The following is a 24,820-nucleotide window of genomic DNA, read 5'->3' as shown; positions in this document are numbered from 1 at the left end:
TATAACACCTTGATGATTCAAAATTAATTTTATTTAATCATGATTATTGATAATAATTTATTAATACACATACGTATACATTGGCTGAACGAAATAATAATAGTTCTTTGTGATATTGAATGACAACAGACGTGGATTAAAATTAAAATTCAGCAAATTTTCATGCAATGATAAGTTCATAATGGGCCATATTTACTTTATCTTTTTAAAATTAAGTGTAGTTTAAAATGATCTTGAACCTATTGTTAACATTGTTTCTATAAAAAAGGAAATAAAATCAAGCTAAAGTCAGTTTTCTTAAATATTAAACTGGTTACAATTATCAAACATCGCACGTAACGGTACAGAAATGTCACGTAACATGTGTGGACAAATGACAGACACATGTGTAATATATCAGTTATTTTTAAGACCGTGATTTTATTTTGTCATATAATATACTTTCCAAAGTTCAATCATTAGAATACATATTTTACAAGAGTAAACAGTAGTTTATTTAATTCGATGTAACCGAAGTTTCAATCTCACGTAACATGCTTGTCTGTCAGGTGTTACGTGAATCGATGATCGTGTCGTCATATGTGAACAAAATGCACATATGTGATTGTTTACATTCTGTCATCGAACGTGATGGCCTCAAACATTGATTTGTCAATGTATCGTATGTGAAAAAAAACATTTGTTTACAAAATATATCGTTTAGTTTGACTTGTATATGTTGATATGTTGTGATTCACGTAACTTTGGACTACTTACCTCGATCACGTAACTTCCGTACGGACCGTCTTCAACAAGTGTGTACCATCTTCACAATCACCGATTCCCGGGAAGGTCACCGCAAAGCATACCGGGAGCTCACAAATAAATATTGTACACATTTTTTGCACACGGTGTTTTCCAAAATGTGTTTTCCACATGATCTAATTATAGCACGTAACCAGCACTCCGTGTGACAGACATTACGCATGAGTTAAACGACGATGAATGTGTGGAAACCTACGCTTTATAACTATGATTTGTTTACATATATTACAAATATAATATCTTTTCATGAGGAATAACCATTGAAACATCCACATTTTGTTATATTTTCACAGATTTAGACCATTCATCAATATGTTAACAAAGTGACAGACGTTACGTGAAGAAACGTGCCGCTTACAAAACCGTTTTATTCCTTTACCGACGAGATTAAAGACTGATTTACATACAGAATATGTTCTTTAAATAACGATTAGAAAAACTATTCTTTGAGTTTATTTAATACCAGTCTAAAAATTCGATGTTGAAATTGTCCGTTTTCAGCTTGCCGTAAATGGCGACTTTGCACATAAAATATTGCCCAAAATAAAAAACGGCGCAACAAAACACATTCAAATTGTCTTTTTTATTAAAATAATATATTCTCTCGATGTAAGTACACAAGTTGGATACAAAAGTGTACAAAATAATGTGTAATAACACGTTTTTGTTTTTTATGGGTAATGGGTCCAAGAGCAAATAATGAGCCATTTAACAAATTTGATAACTCATAATCGAAAATCCTATAAATTATTGTTTGTATTTTTTACTGATATAAGAAGCTCCAATTTAAGAATAAGTGTGCTCTACTGTATCTGTACGTTTAACGGCCATTATAGGCCTATACAGTCGGGTCAGACGTGGATACCACATGAAAAAATAGTAAGATATATCTCAATGTATATGGATTAACGGTTTCCCGTCAGTGTTCAAAAGTCATTTCGTCATTTCAAACTTTGTAATAGACTAATTGTCTACCTAGATATCAACATGTTTACCTGAAATAAGTGGAGGCTTGGAATGGTGTTTTGTTGCTTTTATAAAGAACAAATTCTTCATAGGCTATCACAGAAAAGTATAGACAATTGATCTTAAGATCACACATCCACTACCGATACATATTGTAAAATAAACAAATCACAAACCATGCTGTGTTGATCACTCGGTCGTCCTGAGAATCCTGATCGATGTCTGAATCAGCTGATGATGTAACCTCCTCGTTGACAGCCTGTTAATTTATATTGTTGATGATAGGCTCAAATTGATACGGAAGTATGTTGGGAATCGAGCCCACATCAGGAAAATCACTGTCATTGCTTTCCATAATTACAAAATAGTATCAAACTATTTGTAGTTTCTCTCTATAATGCATGTAACTGAGTAGACGCTATCATCGAGATGTGAACCAGATGATGCGTTGGACAACGTGACCACCTAGCTCATTAAAAAATTTCAGCCTGCAGCAATATCCCCCTACTGGCCTAAAATAGCAAAACAGCTTTGCGACGCGAGGTGGAAACCTGGACAAGCCGATATTTATGGGGTTGGGCTGCTAGAAAATGGAACAAGAGGCCCATGGGCCTTAACGGTCAAGCTTATGCCGTGGCGCGGCGTCCGTCGTCCGCCCGGCGTCAACTTTTCCATTCAAGCAACTTCTTCTCAATAACAAAAAGGCCCAGAGACCTAAAATTGGGCCTGTAGCATGCTGGGGTGAAGGGCTACCAAGTTTGTTCAAATGAATAACGTTGACCTTCATTCAAGGTCACAGGGGTCAAAAAGGCTAAAATCTTTAAACGACTTCTTCTCAATAACCAAGAGTCCCAGGGAGTTGATATTGGGTCTGTAGCATGCTGGGGTTAAGGACTACCAGGTTTGTTCAAATGAATGACCTTGACCTTCATTCAAGGTCACAGGAGTCAAAAAGACTAAAATCTTTAAACGACTTCTTCTCAATAACCAGGAGTCCCAGGGAGTTGATATTGGGTCTGTAGCATGCTGGGGTAAAGCGCTACCAAGTTTGTTCAAATGCTATATTCTAGCAGGAAATAGCCGTCGTATCCTTTCATGTTGTGTGCAATGGCGGTGAAATATTTATGTTGAGAAGAAAACAACCATTTCCCAAATTGTAAGCTGGTGTCATTTCCTTGGAATACGACCTCCCTTACACCACAAGTATCCTTGCAGGGTGTTTTTGATCCTTCACACTTTTTTTACACCGGGTTCCACATGTCTTACATTGTTGGTGGACGGGCTTATCCTTACATTTAAAGCAAAATTTGGACGGTGTTCGGATTTTCCACACCAGGAAAACGAGCAATGTTGACAGCGGGTACAATCCTTACACGTCCCATCGTTACAATTTCGACATGATGTTCCGAGGAGATAACCCTCGTCGCATTGCAATAATGTGTCCTGTGTACATTCAAAGTCGAAAAAGACAAACTTGGGTATGTGCATGTCGTTAGCAGGGTTGGCGCGAAGGTAGCAGAGGTGATCCTCTAATACGTATTTTTGACAAGATTTGCACAGGTACTCTCCACATTTGTGTTGTTCCGGTTCACGCAAAGTACCGTCCAGTACTTTGTAACACACAGTGCATTTCCACCATTTTTCACATTCGGACTTCTGGCGTGGTTTCCCTTTATTAGGTCCCGTCACGTATTTCGGTTTATCCAAATGACGCTGAAAACATTCCAAAGATCGACAGGCCATGTGACAATTTATGCATGACATCTGTACATTCGTCTCCGTACATTTATTTGTCTTACAGGAATGACGTTCCCTGTGACTAAGGTTTTAAACACGACCCGCAGAAATAAGATCGAGAAAAAAATCCAAACACGACCCGCAGAAATAAGATCGAGAAAAAAATCCACTGATGTTGACGATGGCATGGAAATGTTGTATCTCTTCGTCTTCCACCAAGTATAAATACAGGTTTTCCCTATCGACGTTGTCCGTGATCTTGATGAAGTTGTTTCCCAGTCTGGCACTGACCACTAAAATGTTGAAGCCTAACACTTCTTCAAATGTCGGAATGTCGTTTAAACTGGCCGGTCGGTCCGTCGGAACATCGGCCATATCGGAAATGGCAGCAGCCAAAGATCCCTGCTCTTTTCTTTGTCGGTCAAGCGTTCTTCTGTAAAACCAATCTGGAACTTTCCCATGGCAGAGTATCTGTTGTATCATGGGTGCTTGTGGTTCGTTTCGGGTCAATTCTTTCCATTCTTCATTAGAAATCGTATTGAGACGTGCCCAACACACGGCTATGGATCGAGCCATACGCATGTTGTCCTCGTTGACGATTTGAACAAGAGACGTCTTATTTTTGATGGAATCATCTCCACCGGATATGTCCGTAATCCTTCTCCTACCGCTACCTTTGGGGACGTTGACAATGCCAATGTCAATATCGAATCCTTCCGTCACGGTTAGCTCCTCGTGACTCTGCAGCAACTTTTCGACATGTTCCATGACCAGTTCGGCGTCAAGCTCCTCTAATGGGTGTAAAGGAACCACGATGGCATTGTCCAGACTTGGATGATGGATAAGGACACGTCCAACATCGTTGTCTGCAGCTCCAACCTTAGCTTCATCTAATACATGTTTAAACATGCCATGAAGATCACCGTGTATGTCTTTTAGTTTTTTGTTGTTCCAGAAATCCTTGTCTAAATGAATCTGATATTTGATGTCAACAGCCGTCTTTGTTTTGAACTGTTTTGTCGTTTTGGTAGTGATGGTAAATCCAGTTCAATTCCAGGAGTTTTTGTTTCACGTAGTGATCGTCTAAGAATCCAGTGAACTCTGCAAATTCTTCCAATTCCTCGCTATTATCAAAGGAATCGACGATGCTTCTTAATTCGGAAAAATGTTCCATTCTGGGAAAAAAACAGTTCAAAGAACGATAACTCTAAACTATTTTAAATCTGTCCGTATAGATAAATTCCCCGTCTTGGACCCCTTTCATGTTTTGACTGAAATGTAAATTAGCTTGAGGTCACTGAGTAGTTTTATGAATGAACGTTATGTATAGAATTTACTATGCCGACAGATAGTGATAGCGTTACGCCTCATTAACTTTGCGATAGAGATGGGCGTATATGAGACCTATTGTTAGGATAACGCATATTCAATTGACTTCATCACCGATGACTTAAGCACACATGTTACACCTTAACAAACTCTCCAAACATTGGGTTCATTAATTAAAGTATTGTTATTTTTCTTCACTTACTACAATACCGGATCGTAAAGTTAATACTGTTGTGTCGAAAAATCAAATTTAATTTGTAGATTTAGTTTTCATTGTTTTAGCAGAAAAATAAATAGGGGTATTCTAATACTTGAATAAATGTTGTTAATAGGTTGTAAAATAAATATAGTTTGCCGACTAATGTTTTAATGTGGTAAGTGATATTTTTTAGCTATGTGGTGTGTCGTACGACTCCTTTGTGTGACCTAGCCGCGGCAAACAATTATGTAAATCAAGTCCCTGACACGCGTACGGTGACGCATATTAAATGAAACGTTTTAGATAGTTGAACGTAAAAATAATATTCTATCAATGGGATTACTATAAATTCATGATGTAAAATAATGTATTAGGAATGTTTACATATATTTTCCTTGAATTGATAAAAGGTATCGTATGATTCAATCAATAAATTCTCTATCTTCACTTTTCAAACCGACAACTTAATTAGCATATTTTTACCGTTAATCTTGTACGCGAACATTTCAATCATGTCTATGGAGTGGTTTAAATATTCGGCAGAGGCACAAGTTTAAAGATTACAGAAGTCCAGGTGTCGTGAAAAATCTCTAGTCATATAGAATTGAGATCAGTAGGTAGGTGCAACGAGAACATTACCAAATAGTATGATCTAACATTTAAACGCAAAAAAATAATGAATTAAGGACAGTAAGTCCAGGTGTCATAAAGATGCTCTAGTCACAAATCGAGGTCAAAAAGGCAGATGTTATATCACGAGAGCATTATCTAATATTTAAATGCAAAAAAATAGAATTAAGGACAATAAGTCCATGGGGTCATAAAATTGTCCTTGTCACAACTTCAAGTCAGGAGGCAGATGCAATTTAACTCATGATTATTTGGGTATGATAAAGGTGGTTATTTTTTCACATTTGGTCAGCCAGGTGGACGACTCGTCAACGAAACCATGCTCCGTGATTATGAAACAATTTTAGACTTTTTACTCGGCCAATCGCAAAGGAAGTTATATTTCATAATGCCATCTCCCCTGACTCGTCTACGAGTAAAAAAAATCAAAGACAGTTTCGTGATCCTGGAGTCATGTCTGATTTAGATCTATAAAAGGAGGCACATTTTAACCATTCTACACAGGTCAAATCAACATGGATGATGAACTACTAGTGACAGGAATTTACTTCCAGGATATCGGTAAATAGTAAGTACCAATTATTTTTAAACAATTACTTTGACGTTAAGCAAATATTTTTTTTTCTATATTTTACGTTCAACTTTCTTTATTTTTATAATATTTTTTTCTTTTAATTTACAGTTTGATGAGTCCCTTTTTGAGTAAGTATAATTATAATTCTCTTATTCTGTATTGCCTATAATCGAGGAACGCAGTAAAAGTATCAAATATTGAATACACGAATATAATATAATTAAATTTATATATATATATATGTCTTTTTCACTTGCAAAGTGAGTGGACATCAGGGACACCAGCAGTAGCCAAGCAATCGACATCACAAGGGCTACCAGCGGTATCCGGGCAATCGACACCACAAGGGTTACCAGCGGTAGACATGCAATCGACACCACAAAGACTACCAGCGGTAGCCAAGCAATCGACACCGCAAGGGTTACCAGCGGTAGCCAAGCAATCGTTCTTTGCTCCTGAGAAGACTGATGCCGTATGCCAAGAATCCTGGACCTTTTATACGTTTTTGTAAGTAAAAGTTTTGGTTGAATTAGTCTCTTCGACAGGTAGGTCAAGTTTGGGTTTAAAGTTTCACATGGTCACACAGGTGTTCACGTGAGAGGGAACAATGACGTCAGGGAGTCTGCGGTTTAAAGTTTCAAGATCACACAGGTGTTCACGTCAGAGGGGTCAATGGCGTCAGGGGGTATGCGGTTTAAAGTTTCAAGATCACACAGGTGTTCACGTGGAGAGGGGTCAATGACGTCATGGGGTCTGGGTTTAAAGTAGGTCATGCAGGTGTTCACGTGAGACGGGTCAATGACGTCAGGGGGTCTGGGGTTTAAAGTATCCCAAGGTTAAGTAGGTCACACAGGTGTCACGTGAGGGGTCAATGACGCGCTCAAATGTAGGTCAAGTTGGGGGATAAAGAGACGCCTATACTACTAACATGTATTTTGAGTGGTTGTCCGTTCTGTGTTGCCGTAGATTTACGCCAGGCCGATGCGGACTATATGTTCTCCGCCTCTGTACCCGGAATCTAGGTCACGCCAACTATATCCGGTCGGAGGCCATGACCTTGCACACATCGATACAGAAAGTAAGGGAAGTTAAATCAATACTTATTATTGCGACTATCCTCTCGAGTCGGCCTAAAATACACGTGTTTGTCGCGATAGGTGTATATAACTATCGGCGTTAGGTTGGTTTGGTTTGGTTTATTTTGTTTAACGTCCTATTAACATCTAAGGTCATTTAAGGACGGCCTCCCGTGCGTGCGACATGTATGCGTGTGGTGAGTGCGTATGTGTGTTTTGGGAGGCTGCGGTATGTTCGTGTTAAGTCTCCTTGTGATAGGCCGGAACTTTTGCCGATTTATAGTGCTACCTCACTGGAGCATACTGCCGAAGACACCCAGCAGCACACCCCACCCGGTCACATTATACTGACAACGGGTGAACCAGTTGTCCCACTCCAAATATGCTGAGCGCTACCATTTTTAAAGACTCTGGTATGTCTCGGCCAGGGGACAGAACCCAAAACCTTCCTCAAAGCGGCGAACGCTCAACTAAAGGCCAGAAGTGAGGCATTGTCAAGGGAGACATTAGGAAGAAGAAAGTTGTTAAGAAAGAAGAGAAAAGATAAGATCCCAAGTTTAGTCGCCTCTTACGATCATGCAAGGGGGCAGCAGGTACAATTCTTACGCCCTACCTGCAGGGCAGTCGGCGTTAGGTGGTTATAGATATTATTGGTGAATAGACCTATATAGGTCGATAAGCAGTGTGTGCCGGACCTGGTAAAACCAATTAAATAGATAAATAAACAATATTTGCATTCTACAGCATGAAAACTTGGAAGAGTGTATGGATCAAGACCAGCCTGAACATGATGCTATTGGGCATAGCTTGGCTATTAATGAGCATGATGGTGAGGGTGTTGTAAGAAGGAATTTAATAGCAAGAAATCTGCAAGCAAGAAGAGCAAACTAGACGGATCACAAAAAACAAGATTGTATTGTATGAATTCCTGTTTTACATGTATTAAAATAACAAAAATCTGTATTGTTGAACATTTTCATTTTGAGGTTTATATGGATTTTAATTGGATTCTTTGGAATCAGTTTGAAACTCTGAACAAGATTTATTTGAATCTTTCAATGCTATATGACTAGAAATGAGAATGGAATTTCAAAGTATATCACAGGTTGCTTTACCAGTACATGTCGTAAAATAAAAGAGAGTCATTGATATCCATGTCAATCAAAAATAACGTCAATCACATGATCACATTAACACTTGGATGCGTTGACGGATAACTAATCTGCAAATAGGGCAGTTGACACATGAATATGCATATGCCCTGCACAAAACTAAGTGCCCGCAATCGCACAGAACTCTGTTTCTCAAGTCAGTCATACAGACCACACATTCTGAAAAATATAAAGGTATTAAATGTGGTAAAATTGAGACAACGATTATTTATGAAGTAAACCCTTTATCCTTTAAGTATGATGCAACTCTCCATTATACTCTTCATACTCTCCATTTGCTTTTAAGTGCAGATTTTGCACAAGAAATGTTTTATTCGGTGTTGAGTTGGAGGTCCTCTTTTTAACATTATGAATGCAAGTTATTGACATGACTAATTGAATTAGTGATAAACATATTATTAATTGGTATCGGCAAATCAAACATTACTAAAGCACCGCCCATATCATTCAGATATAATACATGTAATAAAGCCTATGCCTGTCATTCAATGAATTAGCAACTGGCAAGAAAACAGCATAGCGGGAACTTCTCCCATTTACCTTTCCTATTTATCTGAAAATGATTTCAGCACATCAATTAAGTTGCCCATCATTGCCAAACGTTTCTTTCGGTCTTCCCGTTGTTCTTCAAACAAGGGCCCAATGGGCCCGAATCGCTCACCTGCAATGCAGTGATCTTTTCATATATGGATCCTGCAGTTATTTGAAAGCATGCTACAGGACCAATATAATGTCTCTTGGCACTTAAGCTATTCACTAAAAGTCATTTAAAGATTTAAGCATACTTGATCGACGTGACCTTGAATGTGAGTCAGGGTCATTCATTTGAACAAACTTGGTAGCCCTTCACCCCAGCATGCTAAAGACCCAATATCAACTCCATGGGACTCTTGGTTATTGAGAAGAAGTCGTTTAAATATTTCAGCCTTTTTGACCCCTTTGACCTTGAATGAAGGGCAAGGTCATTCATTTGAACAAACTTGAGAGATCTTTACCCCAGCATGCTACAGGCCAAAAATTAGGTCTCTGGGACTCTCGGTTATTGAGAAGTCCTTTAAAGATTTTAGCCCTTTTGACTCCTGTGACCTTGAATGAAGGTCAAGGTCATTCATTTGAACAAACTTGGTAGCCCTTCACCCCAGCATGCTACAGACCCAATATCAACTCCCTGGGACTCTTGGTTATTGAGAAGTCGTTTAAAGATTTTAGCCTTTTTGACTCCTGTGACCTTGAATGAAGATCAAGGGCATTCATTTGAACAAACTTGGTAGCCCTTCACCCCAGCATGCTACAGACCCAATATCAACTCCTTGGGACTCTTGGTTATTGAGAAGAAGTCGTTTAAAGATTTTAGCCTTTTTGACTCCTGTGACCTTGAATGAAGGTCAAGGTCATTCATTTGAACAAACTTGGTAGCCCTTCACCCTAGCATGCTACAGACCCAATATCAACTCCCTAGGACTCTTGGTTATTGAGAAGTCGTTTAAAGATTTTAGCCTTTTTGACTCCTGTGACCTTGAATGAAGGTCAAGGGCATTCATTTGAACAAACTTGGTAGCCCTTCACCCCAGCATGCTACAGACCCAATATCAACTCCTTGGGACTGTTGGTTATTGAGAAGTCGTTTAAATATTTTAGCCTTTTTGACTCCTGTGACCTTGAATGAAGGTCAAGGTCATTCATTTGAACAAACTTGGTAGCCCTTCACGCCAGCATGCTACAGACCTAATATCAAGTCCCTAGGTCTTTTGGCTATTAAGAAGAAGTCGTTTATTTTTTTTAAAGCATATTTGACCCCTGTGACCTTGAATGAAAGTCAAGGTCATTCATTTGAACAAACTTGGTAGCCATTCACCCCAGCATGCCACAGACCAAATATCAACTCCCTGAGACTCTTAGTTATTGAGAAGAAGTTTAAAGATTTTAGCCTTTTTGACCCCTGTGACCTTGAATGAAGGTCAACTTTATTCATTTGAACAAACTTGGAAGCCCTTCACCCCAGCATGAAATTGGCTGATCCTCAGAATAAGCGTGAACTTCAATCTTGGCTCGGTATTGTGAATTATTACCGGAAATTCATTCCCAACATGGCGACTGTCCTTGAGCCTCTTACTCATCTGCTTGCCAATGATGTCGAATGGCAATGGAGCCCAACGTGTGTGAGACTATCAAGAAACTTTTGGTTTCATCTGAAGTTATGGTACATTATGACCCAAAGAAACCATTGACGTTAGCTGTCGATGCTTCATCATATGGACTTGGAGCTGTTATCTCGCACACCATTGGGTCGAACGACAAACCCATAGCGTATGTTTCGCGCACCTTGACATCTGCGGAAAGGAATTATTCGCAGATAGAAAAAGAAGCGTTAGCGATTATCTTTGGAATTCAACGGTTTCACCAGTATCTGTACGGGCGACGTTTTACCCTATTGACGGACCATAAACCGCTGACAACTATCTTGGGACCAAAGAAGGGCATTCCGGTTTTGGCCGCGTCTCGATTGCAAAGATGGGCGATACAGTTATCTGCGTACCAGTTCGACATAAAGTTTCGTTCAACGGATAAAAACGGAAATGCTGATGTGTTATCACGTTTTCCTATGAAAGAGGAGGAAAGTGGAGTTGACGACAACTATGTGTTCTATGAGGAAGCTCAGTTAGTGAACAAAATGCAAGTTAACAGCTTACCTGTTACTGCTATGCGTATCGCTGCGGCAACAAAAAGAGATACAACTTTGGCACGCGTAATAGAATTTACCCGAAGTGGATGGCCAAATGTGGAAATGGGAGATGAACTTAAACCATATCACAGAATTCGTGATGAACTGACCATGGAGGAAGGATGCTTACTCAGAGGAGTACGAGTAATCATTCCGAACCAATATCAAAGTGAAATATTAAATGAACTGCATAGCAACCATCCAGGAATTGTTAGAATGAAATCCCTGGCTCGGTTACATGCATGGTGGCCAAACATGGATGTGGATATTGAACGGAAAGTGTCGGGCTGTGAGGCATGTCAGAAAGTACTACCAAATGCACCGAAATCTCCTGCAAACCCTTGGAGATGGCCGTCAGCACCATGGAACCGTATTCATATCAATTTTGCTGGACCATTCATGAGTGAAATGTTCATGGTAGTGGTCGATGCACATTCAAAGTGGTTAGATGTGATACGCATGTCTTCCACGACCACAGCCAGTACTATCAACGCGTTGAGGTATCTATTCGCGTCGTATGGTTTACCCAAAGAACTAGTTTCAGATAATGGACCGCAATTTACTGCAGCAGAGTTTGTCACATTCTTGAAAGAAAATGGAGTACGTCATATACTTTCTGCACCTTATCACCCCAGCTCAAACGGCGAGGCAGAGAGAGCTGTACGTACAATCAAGCAAGCTATGAAATCCCTGGTTCAGTCAGATAGTAGTCTGAACCAGAAACTTGCTTCGTTTTTGTTGTCGTACCGTACAACACCACATAGTCTCACCAAGACTCCACCCAGTGAACTATTCTTGGGAAGGAAGTTGAGGACCAGGTTGGATATTATGCGTCCAGATCTTTCTGGGAAAATTCAACAAAAGACTACACCAACAGAGTCAAAAACACGATTGTTCGAAATTGGTGACATTGTCATTACTCGCGACTACCGTGGAAACCCACGGAAACCTTCATGGATCAAAGGTATTGTTATCCGCAAGCTAGGACCAATGACATATACCATTCAGGTGGACAACCTTATATGGAAAAGACATGTGGATCAAATACGTACATGTGATCCAGCTTGTAACTTTGAACCAAGAGAGCAAGCAGTTCCAGACACTCAAAATTCTCTGGACAGTCTTCCAGGTATCTTACCTAATCCAACCATTGGTACTCAGAGGATTCCTTCAGCAGATTGTTCAATTAGGATTCAAACCAGTGAAGTAGCTACTTCTACACCAGATACTGACCAGACTGATCCATCGACCAATGTGACACACGAACATCGCTATCCGCGTCGTGATATAATCAAACCATCGCGTCTGATTGAAAACTGTTAAATTTATAGCAGTGTGTTTAGTTCAGTGTTTATTGTGTTAAAGATTCATGTTGATTTTTTGGACATTGAACTTATGAACTTTAATTTGTTTAATTTTAACAAACATGTGAGCTAAGAAAGCTGTAATTAATTACAGATTATTATGGATAAGGGAAACCTTTCTTGAGAGAGGGAAAAGTGTTATGTATGTATCCGTTACTATCCGTGGTCATTATCCTGATGTTAGTACGTTCCTATAACAGAACCGCATGGTTCCGGTTTGTGTACTGCGCATGTTTGTAATGTTGTGACCCGCCATTAAAATGTTCTAAGCAGTGGTGCGTTGTCCTGGTAGTTTATAAGTAAAAGAACCAATACAAACACAACATAGTCCACAATCTTTAGGGCTTTTTGTTTGTTATCCGACAACACATCAGTATTTATGGGAGATAAAAAACGCTCACCTGTGCCTGTACTACCAGTTGTCGCCAGTCCCACTTCTGCGGCTGGAGTAGGGTTAGATCTAGATCTACAGTGCGTGGATTCCGATGTGTTCATCACGGTAGCGTTCCGTAGGGCTTCTCGTTCTTTTTCGATTTTTGCTCGTAGCTCGAGTTGTTTGGCGGGCCAGCTGTAGTTTTGTCAGCTGTAGCTGTAAAGCCTGTACTTCGGCATCGTCTGGTAGGGGATTAGCATCAGCTTCCGTCTCTACAACTAGGTCGTTTTGTAAATGTTCCGCCTCCGTCGCTAAGGCATTTTGTACATGTTCAATAGCGTTTTCGTTGTCCGCCATTCCTAGTGCCGGCTGCTGTTGGAAGGAGTCGTGAAACTCGTCTCCATCGGAGTCTTCGTTTTCTAATACTTGCTGAATGATGTTGTTTAATCTGGCGCCTGCGTTGGGTCGTCGTTGACGATTCATGTTGGTATTCAGTATATGGTCTTTGCGATGAGTAAGTAGCGATTAAGCAATTAGGCAGCAAGCCTACCGCAAGCACATGGCGGCAGCAGCATGATACAGCAAGCACATGGGAATTGAAAACGAGGCCCTGAACATCTTAGCGAGAGCTAGCAAAAATACGAAACTAATAACACGTTATTCCCCTTAGTACACTACAGACGATCTTCATGCAACAAAAGAGTGATTATTCCGCGAATAAATGGTATAAAACGAGTGTAAAAGGATCGGCTTTTCACCTCAAACCGACACCTTTAAAATATTTATACCCAGGTTCGGTGATCTTGGGTCCGTCAGGGTCTTACATTCTGGGTCATAATTTGTACATGAAGTCTGGCAAATAAACACCAACTCAAGATATATAAAGTTCAGGTAGTTTTATTAGGATACCACTAAACACTATGTAAAAATATACAGAGACACAGGGACAAATTATACAATTCTGTCACGTACTCAACACACACATACTATAGGACAACATGACAGTAGTTTAGTAAACTAGCGGCTACATGGCCATACTATAACGATAGTACACAAAACTACTGACAGTGAGTGTTACCATAACAGTCTAACAAAGACTTTCATTCTGACTACGTGAGTCGGGGAGAGCTGAGCCAGGCAGTCCTACAAAGACTTTCCATCTGACTACGTGAGTCGGGGAGAGCTGAGCCAGGCAGTCCTACAAAGACTTTCCATCTGACTGGCGAACTACACAGGTGTACCGGCTTATATAGACAACCGCGGCAATCCGCACGTGCAATATTCGCGCCAAATTACCTGTACTCGGAACACTTCCGCTGTCAAATGACTAAGGAATTCCGAATAGTATAAACAGCCGGTATATCGAACAATACAGTCGTAACTTGTAAGTAGACAGTCACCATATAATCTATTCAATAAAGTTTATAAATTCCTCAACTTTTACACTCCTCCCCCCTTAAGACAAAAGTTACAACTTTTTGTCAAAATGTACATAATTTGTAAACTTTGATGACAAAGAAATATATCTCAGCAGATCGTATAAAAACTACACAGGTCTGCACAACATCAGCTTTAACACACAATTGTAGTTTCAAAGTACAACGTCACTACAAACATACTTTCACAAAGTTTTGTACACAATTAAGGCTCCGATTAGTTCTGATGGAGATGCCAACTTACTACCTATAAACAATGATCATACATATATATTTGATTCAACACATGATACAATCTTCAAAAACATTTAACATAAATAGGAATACGTCCCTCTCACGAACTCTTCTAAAAACATGTAAACAAACATTATAGGTGCTACAAAAATAATCACATAATTTAGCATAGAATCCATTACTACAAAATAATTCATGAACCCTGCCTGTTAATTACATAATGTACAATGTGACAGTAGATTTGGGATGAAATTCATTACTAAAAATAATTCATGAATTCATAGACAACATATCAACCAGAAATCGAACACCTACATTCCATACACTGCACATCACTCGTGTAAAGTACACACTAAACAATCAGATTGAGCACACACAACAATCACAAACATGACTTAAATCATTATATCCACTCCCCTAGAAACCTATATTGCAAAATGTAATGATAGTGTTACTTCATGTATGTTACAACATCAATATAAAAATGGAACTTCAATCACAGAACTACACAGCACACTCCTCTCTGTGTTAATAGCTTCAAGAGCATAATTCAAAGTGCTCAGTAAACAGTTTTCTCATGAATATGCTTACCATGCCAGGGTAACATGGTCAACCATTGCGTTTTACCAAAACTACCTACATGGTTGCTCACTCTTCAGAAGCATAAACACAATAAAAACAATTTCCTGTATAACAAAATAACAATACAATAAAATATAAGACAAAATGCATAACAAAACAAGCACTTGATTATCTCGAGCTCTGCCACATCAGATTCATTTTGTACATAACCACAGACAATATGTACAGAATCACTACATAATGGCAAGATACACTAAGTATCCAGTTCCAGTAACTTTTAAGTATCCAAATCACAAAGTATTTTAAGCTGTACACACAATGAAAGCAACTCGCACAAAAACACAGCTTCCGGCAAAACACAAAGTCATTTACTACCCATTAGTTGCTACTCCAATAGTTGGTTCCACTATACCCACTGTACTTATGAGATAGACATACCTCTACAACCTCTAATTGACGTTACTAGTCAGCTAGCACTGAGACAATCTCACACACCCATAGTTAGCTCTAGGTTGACCCGACTCCTTTCCTTCAGAGTCATATTCTAAAATGGATTCCTCTTCCATATTTAGACAGGAAATCTTATCACTCCAAGAATTCCACACTACTAACTACACAAGTAGTTCAACCAAGCAACAAAAGTATCCTTATAAAGTTTAATATAAACCACAAACACTGCTAACCTGTCACCTGAGGCTGAGTAGAGCATTATCACTTCTGCTTTTCAACTCTGGCCTCCTAGCCTTTGGTATAGATTTAAACTTAAACTAACACTCCACCTTCACCATACCCTGTAGCATTAACAAAGGAAACCTCTGACTATATTATTCAACCAAGCCAATTATAACAACTTTTCCAACGACAGATTAAAGACGGGTCCCTGTGTTCAACATACTTCCGGTATACATCAGGATTTTCCCGGAAATACCAAGTTTATTTATAAAACTGCCACTCACTCCAAGTAAACACACACAAACAAAGTCTATTTGCCATTGCTTCACTTCAGTTTTACAAATCTCATCGCACCAACATTTCAAAAATGCCCAAAACGGGTTACCAAGATCCTGGTCAGTACGGCACCAATGTAAAAGGATCGGCTTTTCACCTCAAACCGACACCTTTAAAATATTTATACCCAGGTTCGGTGATCTTGGGTCCGTCAGGGTCTTACATTCTGGGTCATAATTTGTACGTGAAGTCTGGCAAATAAACACCAACTCAAGATATATAAAGTTCAGGTAGTTTTATTAGGATACCACTAAACACTATGTAAAAATATACAGAGACACAGGGACAAATTATACAATTCTGTCACGTACTCAACACACACATACTATAGGACAACATGACAGTAGTTTAGTAAACTAGCGGCTACATGGCCATACTATAACGATAGTACACAAAACTACTGACAGTGAGTGTTACCATAACAGTCTAACAAAGACTTTCATTCTGACTACGTGAGTCGGGGAGAGCTGAGCCAGGCAGTCCTACAAAGACTTTCCATCTGACTACGTGAGTCGGGGAGAGCTGAGCCAAGCAGTCCTACAAAGACTTTCCATCTGACTGGCGAACTACACAGGTGTACCGGCTTATATAGACAACCGCGGCAATCCGCACGTGCAATATTCGCGCCAAATTACCTGTACTCGGAACACTTCCGCTGTCAAATGACTAAGGAATTCCGAATAGTATAAACAGCCGGTATATCGAACAATACAGTCGTAACTTGTAAGTCACCATATAATCTATTCAATAAAGTTTATAAATTCCTCAACTTTTACACGAGTACAAATCCTGTAATAAGTGGTAAGTAGCCAATGCATATGATATTAGTTCACTCTCACAACTTTCCATCTATTTAAAACATGAGAAATATTTTTGGGACATCATTTTTTGTGGTATCATTCACAGGTACTTGGGGTCAGGAACTAAAGTTATAATGGAATTGTCTAATTTTAATTTGTAACATCATTTCATGCACCGATACAACGTTGGAATCGATTATAAAGCGCTTTTTAAAAAAACACCCGTTTCTGGTTGTTATAATATAGAGAAGGTAACCAACTCCCACATGAAAATTTTACCGTCGTCAGTCACCTACCTCGCTTCGGTGCTCTATATCACATGAAATTCCCACTAAACAATCAAACGGCCGTTATGGACCGCTTGCGGACATAATTTCCTCTAAATGTAAACATGTTTCACTGTATCAGTCCGCGTATTTAAGCCGATAAATCGACGACATGCTCCAGTTGGCTGTTGGTTCAACCATGACAGAGACAACTTCAACGGAAGTAATAAGTTAACGACACCTAGTGGCGGAGGTCAAGATCTTCGAGGTGTTCCGAGTACTATTATCGCTACGAACAGGTAAGAGAATCTCGATGTATTTGTTTTGGCGGAATTTTTGAACGTCAATTTTCCTAGTGATCGATCCTCGATTATATTTTTTCTATCTTCACGTGAAAAATGTCAGATTTTCACAAGGATTACAAGGTATCTTGGCTTTTTCAAAATATCATTCAATCTAGTGACAATGACTATGTTGATTTAGCAGAAATTCAGAAAAAAACTGGATGTAAAGCAGGATGGTTTGGGAAATTGGTAAAACAGTTTTTTACAGTGAAAACCAAACCAGGGAGATGCAGGGATTGCTGGGCTAAATTAACACAGCGGTATTATGGAGTCACATGGAGGAAAGAGAGTACACCAACTGAATTTTCACCATCTTCACTGCCACCAGAATTTTTTATAATATCATCTGAACAGAACTTGGTCAAAATTGGGTATTTTACAGGTACAATTATCAATGGTGCTAAAGTTCTTTTAGAAATAATTATAAATTATATATGTCGCCAGTGGTCTGTTCAAGTTAATGGTAAAACTGTCAACCTAAAAGATCTGGAGATCAGCAATACATATGTAGACCATAGATCCATATTCAAGATTGTTCGACAGTTTCGTTACTGTGAAGGGCTGACAAATGAAGACTCATCTCATCATGATTTGAATTGTTTTCGCGAACATGTTTCAAAAATTTCAGATGAAAATGTGGAGATCATCAGATATCGGGCAAAAACTTGTACAGCCATTTTACCATTTAAATCATCTTTAACATGCATACAATGTAAAAAGTATATACCAGTTAACCCTGTTTTACAATCTAATGACAATTCAGTACATGTATTAAATGAAATTGACAACAAGAAAACTTGTGATGCAAAAAATGAAACCAAAATCAAAGATGAGACAAAAACCAACAATGACAGTGACATAAACAATGATGTGATTTTATGTGAAAGTGATCATACAGACATGTGTACTATTTTTTAACAAATATTCCCTGGCTGTCATTTAAATATGAAAACATTTCTTATGTCTCAAAAAATGGCAATTGAGAGAGATCCTCATGGAAGGAGGTGGGACAAGGACATCATTAGAATGTGTTTAACTTGATGGTGTAGAAGTCCAAGGGGTTATACTGAACTTAGGAACAGTAACTTCATGATTTTACCTTCTAAAAATATTTTACAAATATATAAAAACACTGTTAACCAAGAGGCAGGTATCAACAAAGACATGCTTCACTGGATGACTAATGAGACAAAATTACAAAATATTCCCCCTGAGGGTTTATATGGTGGCCTACTCATCGATGAAATGTCTATCCAACCAGACCTTCAATTTAAAAAGGCTAATGGAACTCTGAAGCTGATTGGATTCACAGAGTGTACACCTGAGTCCGTCATTTTCGACCAACTGAAAACTAATAAACAGGAAAAAGTACTGGCAACACATGTTCTCCCAACTTGTATTCCTCGGATTCACAGGATTTCGGTTTCCCTTCGCACATTTCCCAACTACCACTGCTTCTGGACATGAACTGTACTTACTTGTCTGGAAGTCTGTAAATATGTTGTCAATGTTTGATTTTAAAATACAGTATATCAGTACAGACGGTGAGTAACAGAGATCTCTTCAAACTTTTATTACCAGATTTTGATTCAGCTGATCCTAAGACATGCTCATTTACAAATATATATTCAAGACAGAATCCCAAGCTTTTTTTCATCATGGATTACTCGCACGTAATGAAGAAAATACGAAACAACATATTGAAAAGTGGTGTCGAAAAAATTTGTAAAAGGCATATGAAACTTAATAATGAATTCATTGAATGGAGTCACTTTCGTAAAGCATATTTCTGGGACATTTCTACCCATCCATTCCCAATCCATCATAAACTTACACAGGAGCATATATTCCTGACCTCTGAGGGTAAAATGAGGAACCATCTAGCAGAGGATGTACTCAACAGTGAGATGTTGTATCTGATGGAACAGTATAAGGTTAGTTTAGGGGAAGCTGGATCACAGCTTGATGCCACAATTGGTCTACTGAAAAGTACCAGTGCCCTGATAAGAAATTTTAGAGACCCTCGACCCATCACAGATGCAAGCGATGATCGACTACAGGAGATCTATGACTCGCTGCAGTGGTTTATAAAATGGGAAAAGTCCATAAAATCAGACGAGACCATCAAAAATAAGGAAAAACACCTGATATCTCACCAAACCAGAGAAGACATTGTTTCCTCAATTTTAGGATTTCATGAACTGTGTTTATATAAATTCCAAAGGTCACATGCATCAGTGGTACCAAGTCGCGTAAACAGTGATGCCATAGAAAACATGTTTTGTCAACAACGCACATTACATAATGGAGCAAACACTAATCCTACCTATTTAGGTTACTGCCATAGTGTCAATTCAGTAATACTGGGACAAGTTTCAGTATCCAGAAAGTCCAATGCAGGTTGTGGTGTTGGTGCAGTGTTGCCTTGCAAACCTCAACAGCAGAAAAAGGTACCTTAAACTGTCCTGGCTAGTTAATTCTGAAGTGATAAAGAAAAACAAATGTAACTTACTTGTGTTTGTGTAAAACCAGTGAATCCAAATATCAACTGTTAGGCCTAATATGTAATAACTGATTTGTAATTAATTATCTATAAAAACTGTACAACTTGGCTTAAAGACAACCTTGATAGTAAATATTGGCCTATAAGTGCCACCTATATAATGGTCCAATGAGTGGCCTTTCTAGACAGATTTGATTGTAAATAACTAATCTGAAAATATAATACCTTCTATTATTGGCACATTGGGCATGAAAATGGTTCTCCATCATCTGTGTAACGCGACCAATCTTCTTCATTAATTTTCACACAATTCCTGTGGAACCACAATGAACAAGTGTCACAGCATATCCATTGTTCTCCCTCCTTATATGTGGCATTACAGACCCCACAGTTTTCATCAGATTCAGTAGCCTCTGTAACAAACGTACGCCTACTTTTTATTATTCCCTTGCCCTTTTTCCCTCTCATTTGTGATTTTCTTTTTCTTCCCTTTTTAGCAGCCTTTGGGACTTCATAGTCAGAATCACCAGCAGAAACAGTAGATGTTGTAGACTGGGTACTAGCTATAGGTCTTGTCACCTGAATGTCCGTTGTCGAAGACTGGGAGAAACTTGGACCAGCTACTTCTTCCTGTTGCACCCCACTTGATCCTGCTACTGGCTCATCAGATGAAATGGACGGGACATCCATCTGTGGTAAGGTTCCATCTTTCAATATAGCTTGTACTAAAGCATTATTGATGTCCTCCTTCTTTTTATTGCTGGAAAGCTTGAGTCTGTATGCAACACATAGTGAAACTAAATCCTGCTTTGTGAATGGTTGCAGTAGCAGAAACTTTTCATTCTGCAACATTTCAGACTTCAGCCGTAAGTGGGAGATCTCTTTATTGGCTGACTTGTCTTCATGGAAGAACTTCATATTGAAACATTTGGTTGATTTCTTTGTCTTTTCCATAACTTTCTTTCTCAAAGCTTTTCCCTTTTCTTTTTTGAGAAATGTAAGGTAGTCTCTTCTGAATTGGCTTGAACTGACTTTCAGAAACAAATCCCAAACAGAATGAAATATTTCTATACATTTTTCACACATGGTCACAACAGAATACAAGATACTGTTGATGTCATCAGACTCATCCCTAGTGCTGTCAGCAGAAGCTCTCAACTTTGTCAATGTTATAGCCCAAAGTTCAAACAGTTCTGAATTTTCGCAAAGTTCATCTTTATAATGGTCAAATAAATTCTTTCCAAATTTAACTAGGCTTTCATTTGATAGCTTGTTGCGACAGAGCACTTCTAATTTCATAAAGAAGTCAAAAGTAGGGTCACATATATTTGTAAGACTTTCCCGCTCATTTTGCTTTCTTTGAGTAATGTTCAAACTGTCTGGGTCACCTGTGATTTCTTTAACATCCTCATATGATGCACACAGAGCATTTAAGATTGTCATTTGACATTTCAGATTTACCACTTTTTATTCCATTCCCTCCGCAAACAAATTATTTCTCAACTTCTTGGAAGTTATATATTTCAATTTGGCAACTACATAACCACCAACATATCTGATTTTTCCACGAGCAGATGAATCCAGTTCTTGTTGAGACGAGATGTTCTTGATTGGTTCCACAGTGTCAAGCTGAAGATGAGCAGATAATAACTCAAAAGATTTCCTTTCAAGGTAAAACATGACTGACGCAAATAGCTGAAATTCTGGTCCGTCAATGTCAACTTTATGATATGTCAGAATTTCCACAACACTGCTTTCATACTCCACAGAGTTGACGTATTTGTGAAATTTCTTGAAATAATCATTTCTGTGTTTTTGTGAAAATTTTGCTACATCCTCTGGGAAACAGTTCAATCCGAAATCCTCGACCATTGAAAATTGAACTTTGAACCAATCATCATATTTCTGGAAATCACAAAGAAGTTTTTGTTTGAAGGATAACATTCTTTCTTCTGTAGGTGTGTCCAGGAATTCTTTGAGAACCGAATCCAACGCGACTTTTGATGGAGATAGAGACTCTTCAGCTGTAAGAATGTTAGTTTCAATGAAATTGTCTAGAAAAGTCAAGTGTTCAATTTCACTGTCAGAAAAATCTGAGTCGTGCATGTTTGTATCTGAAGGCTCATCATTTTTGTCTTCTGATGGTAGATCTTGTTGAATTTGTTGTTTACAACATGTCAAATCAGCTCTGACGTCACCAACAGAAATATTTTGATGAAATTGTTTCACGTGAACAGGATGTTGCTTACATAGTGACTTTTTGAAGTTCACAACTTTCAGACCATCAACTGAAACCGCACGCCCCACAGCCACACCCAACTGTCCTGCCTGAAAACAATTTTGGCAATTTACAACCACATTCTCTAAACTCATGCCCTGCGATTTATGTACTGTCATTGCGTAGGCAAGCTTCAACGGAAGTTGGGCTCTTTTGGCAACTAATAATTTTTTCACAGGATCAAAAGTGGTAAAAGTAGTCCTTCCAATATTTGTTGTAATTGTCTTTTTTTCCATCGCGAATTTTACCTCCACAGAATCTGATAACAGTTTTGTTACAATGCCACGTAGTCCATTCACAAGCTCGTCACTTCGATTTTGCACAAGCATCACTGGACATCCAACTTTAAGTGCTAAATTCCTTGGCGCCAAAAACTTGCCCAGGTAGTATTCACTACCTTCATCGGTGGCCTTATATCTTTTCAGTTCACCATCTAGCTGGTTCAGTTTTTCAAAATTGAACAAATCAACGTCTAAGTTTCTTGCAAACAGCTGTATGCAGTCCATTTCATTTGCCAGAGGCCGATCCAATGACTTGAGGAAGGCAACAGTGTCATCCGAGGGATGCCCTATTTCTAGTTCATTAATGCACTGGATGAGGGTTGTGTCCTCCTGTCTGTGAATTTCATTTAAGACTACTTTGTGGGGGAAAAAGTCATCAAACCAAGGCAGAAGGAAGCATGGCTTGCCAGAATCACCATGTAACTGGTTTGCAACTGGGGGGAGTTGATAAAAATCGCCCACCAAAACAACTTGAATTTGGCCGAATACTTCCTTAGAGTTTCTGACATGTTTGCAATGAAATTGAACCTGGTTCAGTACTTTGGCACTAACCATAGACACTTCATCAATTATTAACACATCAACAGTTTCTATATTTTGTTTTGCTTTCATGAATCTTTCATCCGTTTTCACCAAATGTGCAATTTCCTCATTTAAATGTCTCCCGTCTTCAATACCTGACCATTTGTGTAATGTCTGTGCACCCAGATCGCCATAATGTGTGGCTGCTATCCCAGTGGAACAAACAATTGACACGTTTTTGTGGCATTTTCTTGAATATTTCACAATATGTTTCACTAAATATGTTTTACCAGATCCAGCTTGGCCCGTGATTATCACGTTGTGTCCGTTTTTTACCAATTCAAACGCGTTTGCTTGATCTTCGTCCATTTTTTCACTACAATGTATTTTCCCGGACTTTCTAAATCTCAAAACAAAACAAATACATCGAGATTCTCTTACCTGTTCGTAGCGATAATAGTACTCGGAACACCTCGAAGATCTTGACCTCCGCCACTAGGTGTCGTGAACTTATTACTTCCGTTGAAGTTGTCTCTGTCATGGTTGAACCAACAGCCAACTGGAGCATGTCGTCGATTTATCGGCTTAAATACGCGGACTGATACAGTGAAACATGTTTACATTTAGAGGAAATTATGTCCGCAAGCGGTCCATAACGGCCGTTTGATTGTTTAGTGGGAATTTCATGTGATATAAAGCACCGAAGCGAGGTAGGTGACTGACGACGGTAAAATTTTCATGTGGGAGTTGGTTACCTTCTCTATATTATAACAAGGGCCCAATGGGCCCAAATCGCTCACCTGCAATGCAGTGATCTTTTCATATATGGATCCTGCAGTTATTTGAAAGCATGCTACAGGACCAATATAATGTCTCTCTGCACTTTGGCTTTTCACTAAAAGTCATTTAAAGATTTAAGCATACTTGATCGACGTGACCTTGAATGAAGGTCAAGGTCATTCATTTGAACAAACTTGGTAGCCCTTTACCCCAGCATGCTACAGACCCAATATCAACTCTCTGGGACTCTTGGTTATTGAGAAGAAGTCGTTTAAATATTTTAGCCTTTTTGACTCCTGTGACCTTGAATGAATGTCAAGGTCATTCATTTGAACAAACTTGGTAGCCCTTCACCCCAGCATGCTACAGGCCAAATATTAGGTCTCTGGGACTCTTGGTTATTGAGAAGAAGTCGTTTAAAGATTTTAGCCTTTTTGACTCCTGTGACCTTGAATGAAAGTCAAGGTCATTCATTTGAACAAACTTGGTAGCTCTTTACCCCAGCATGCTACAGGCCAAATATTAGGTCTCTGGGACTGTTGGTTATCGAGAAGAAGTCGTTTAAAGATTTTAGCCTTTTTGGCCCCTGTGGCCTTGAATGAAGGTCAAGGCCATTCATTTGAACAAACTAGGTAGCCCTTCATCCCAGCATGCTACAGACCCAATATCAACTCCCTGGGACTGTTGGTTATTGAGAAGAAGTCGTTTGAAGATTTTAGCCTTTTTGACCCCTGTGACCTTGAATGAAGGTCAAGGTCATTCATTTGAACAAACTTGGTAGCCCTTCACCCCAGCATGCTACAGGCCAAATATTAGGTCTCTGGGACTCTTGGTTATTGA

General features: G+C 39.0%; 2 protein-coding genes across 2 annotated transcripts; one reads left to right on the top strand and one right to left on the bottom strand.

Moving 5' to 3' along the window:
• Window positions 1-10,630: 10,630 nt before the first annotated feature.
• On the top strand, window positions 10,631-12,532 carry LOC117340348 (uncharacterized protein K02A2.6-like). Its single transcript, XM_033902110.1, has one exon. It carries the CDS (start codon window positions 10,631-10,633, stop codon window positions 12,530-12,532), a length of 1,902 nt encoding a protein of 633 aa, XP_033758001.1.
• Window positions 12,533-21,586: 9,054 nt separating this feature from the next.
• Window positions 21,587-23,569, bottom strand: LOC117340346 (ATP-dependent DNA helicase PIF1-like). The gene has a single exon (XM_033902109.1). The coding sequence runs from the start codon at window positions 23,567-23,569 to the stop codon at window positions 21,587-21,589; it is 1,983 nt and encodes a 660-aa protein (XP_033758000.1).
• Between the last annotated feature and the right edge of the window lie 1,251 nt (window positions 23,570-24,820).

This window comes from Pecten maximus, chromosome 13 (genome assembly GCF_902652985.1).
Source record: "Pecten maximus chromosome 13, xPecMax1.1, whole genome shotgun sequence".
Taxonomy (NCBI): domain Eukaryota; kingdom Metazoa; phylum Mollusca; class Bivalvia; order Pectinida; family Pectinidae; genus Pecten; species Pecten maximus.
This window is presented reverse-complemented; position numbering and strand designations above follow the sequence as displayed.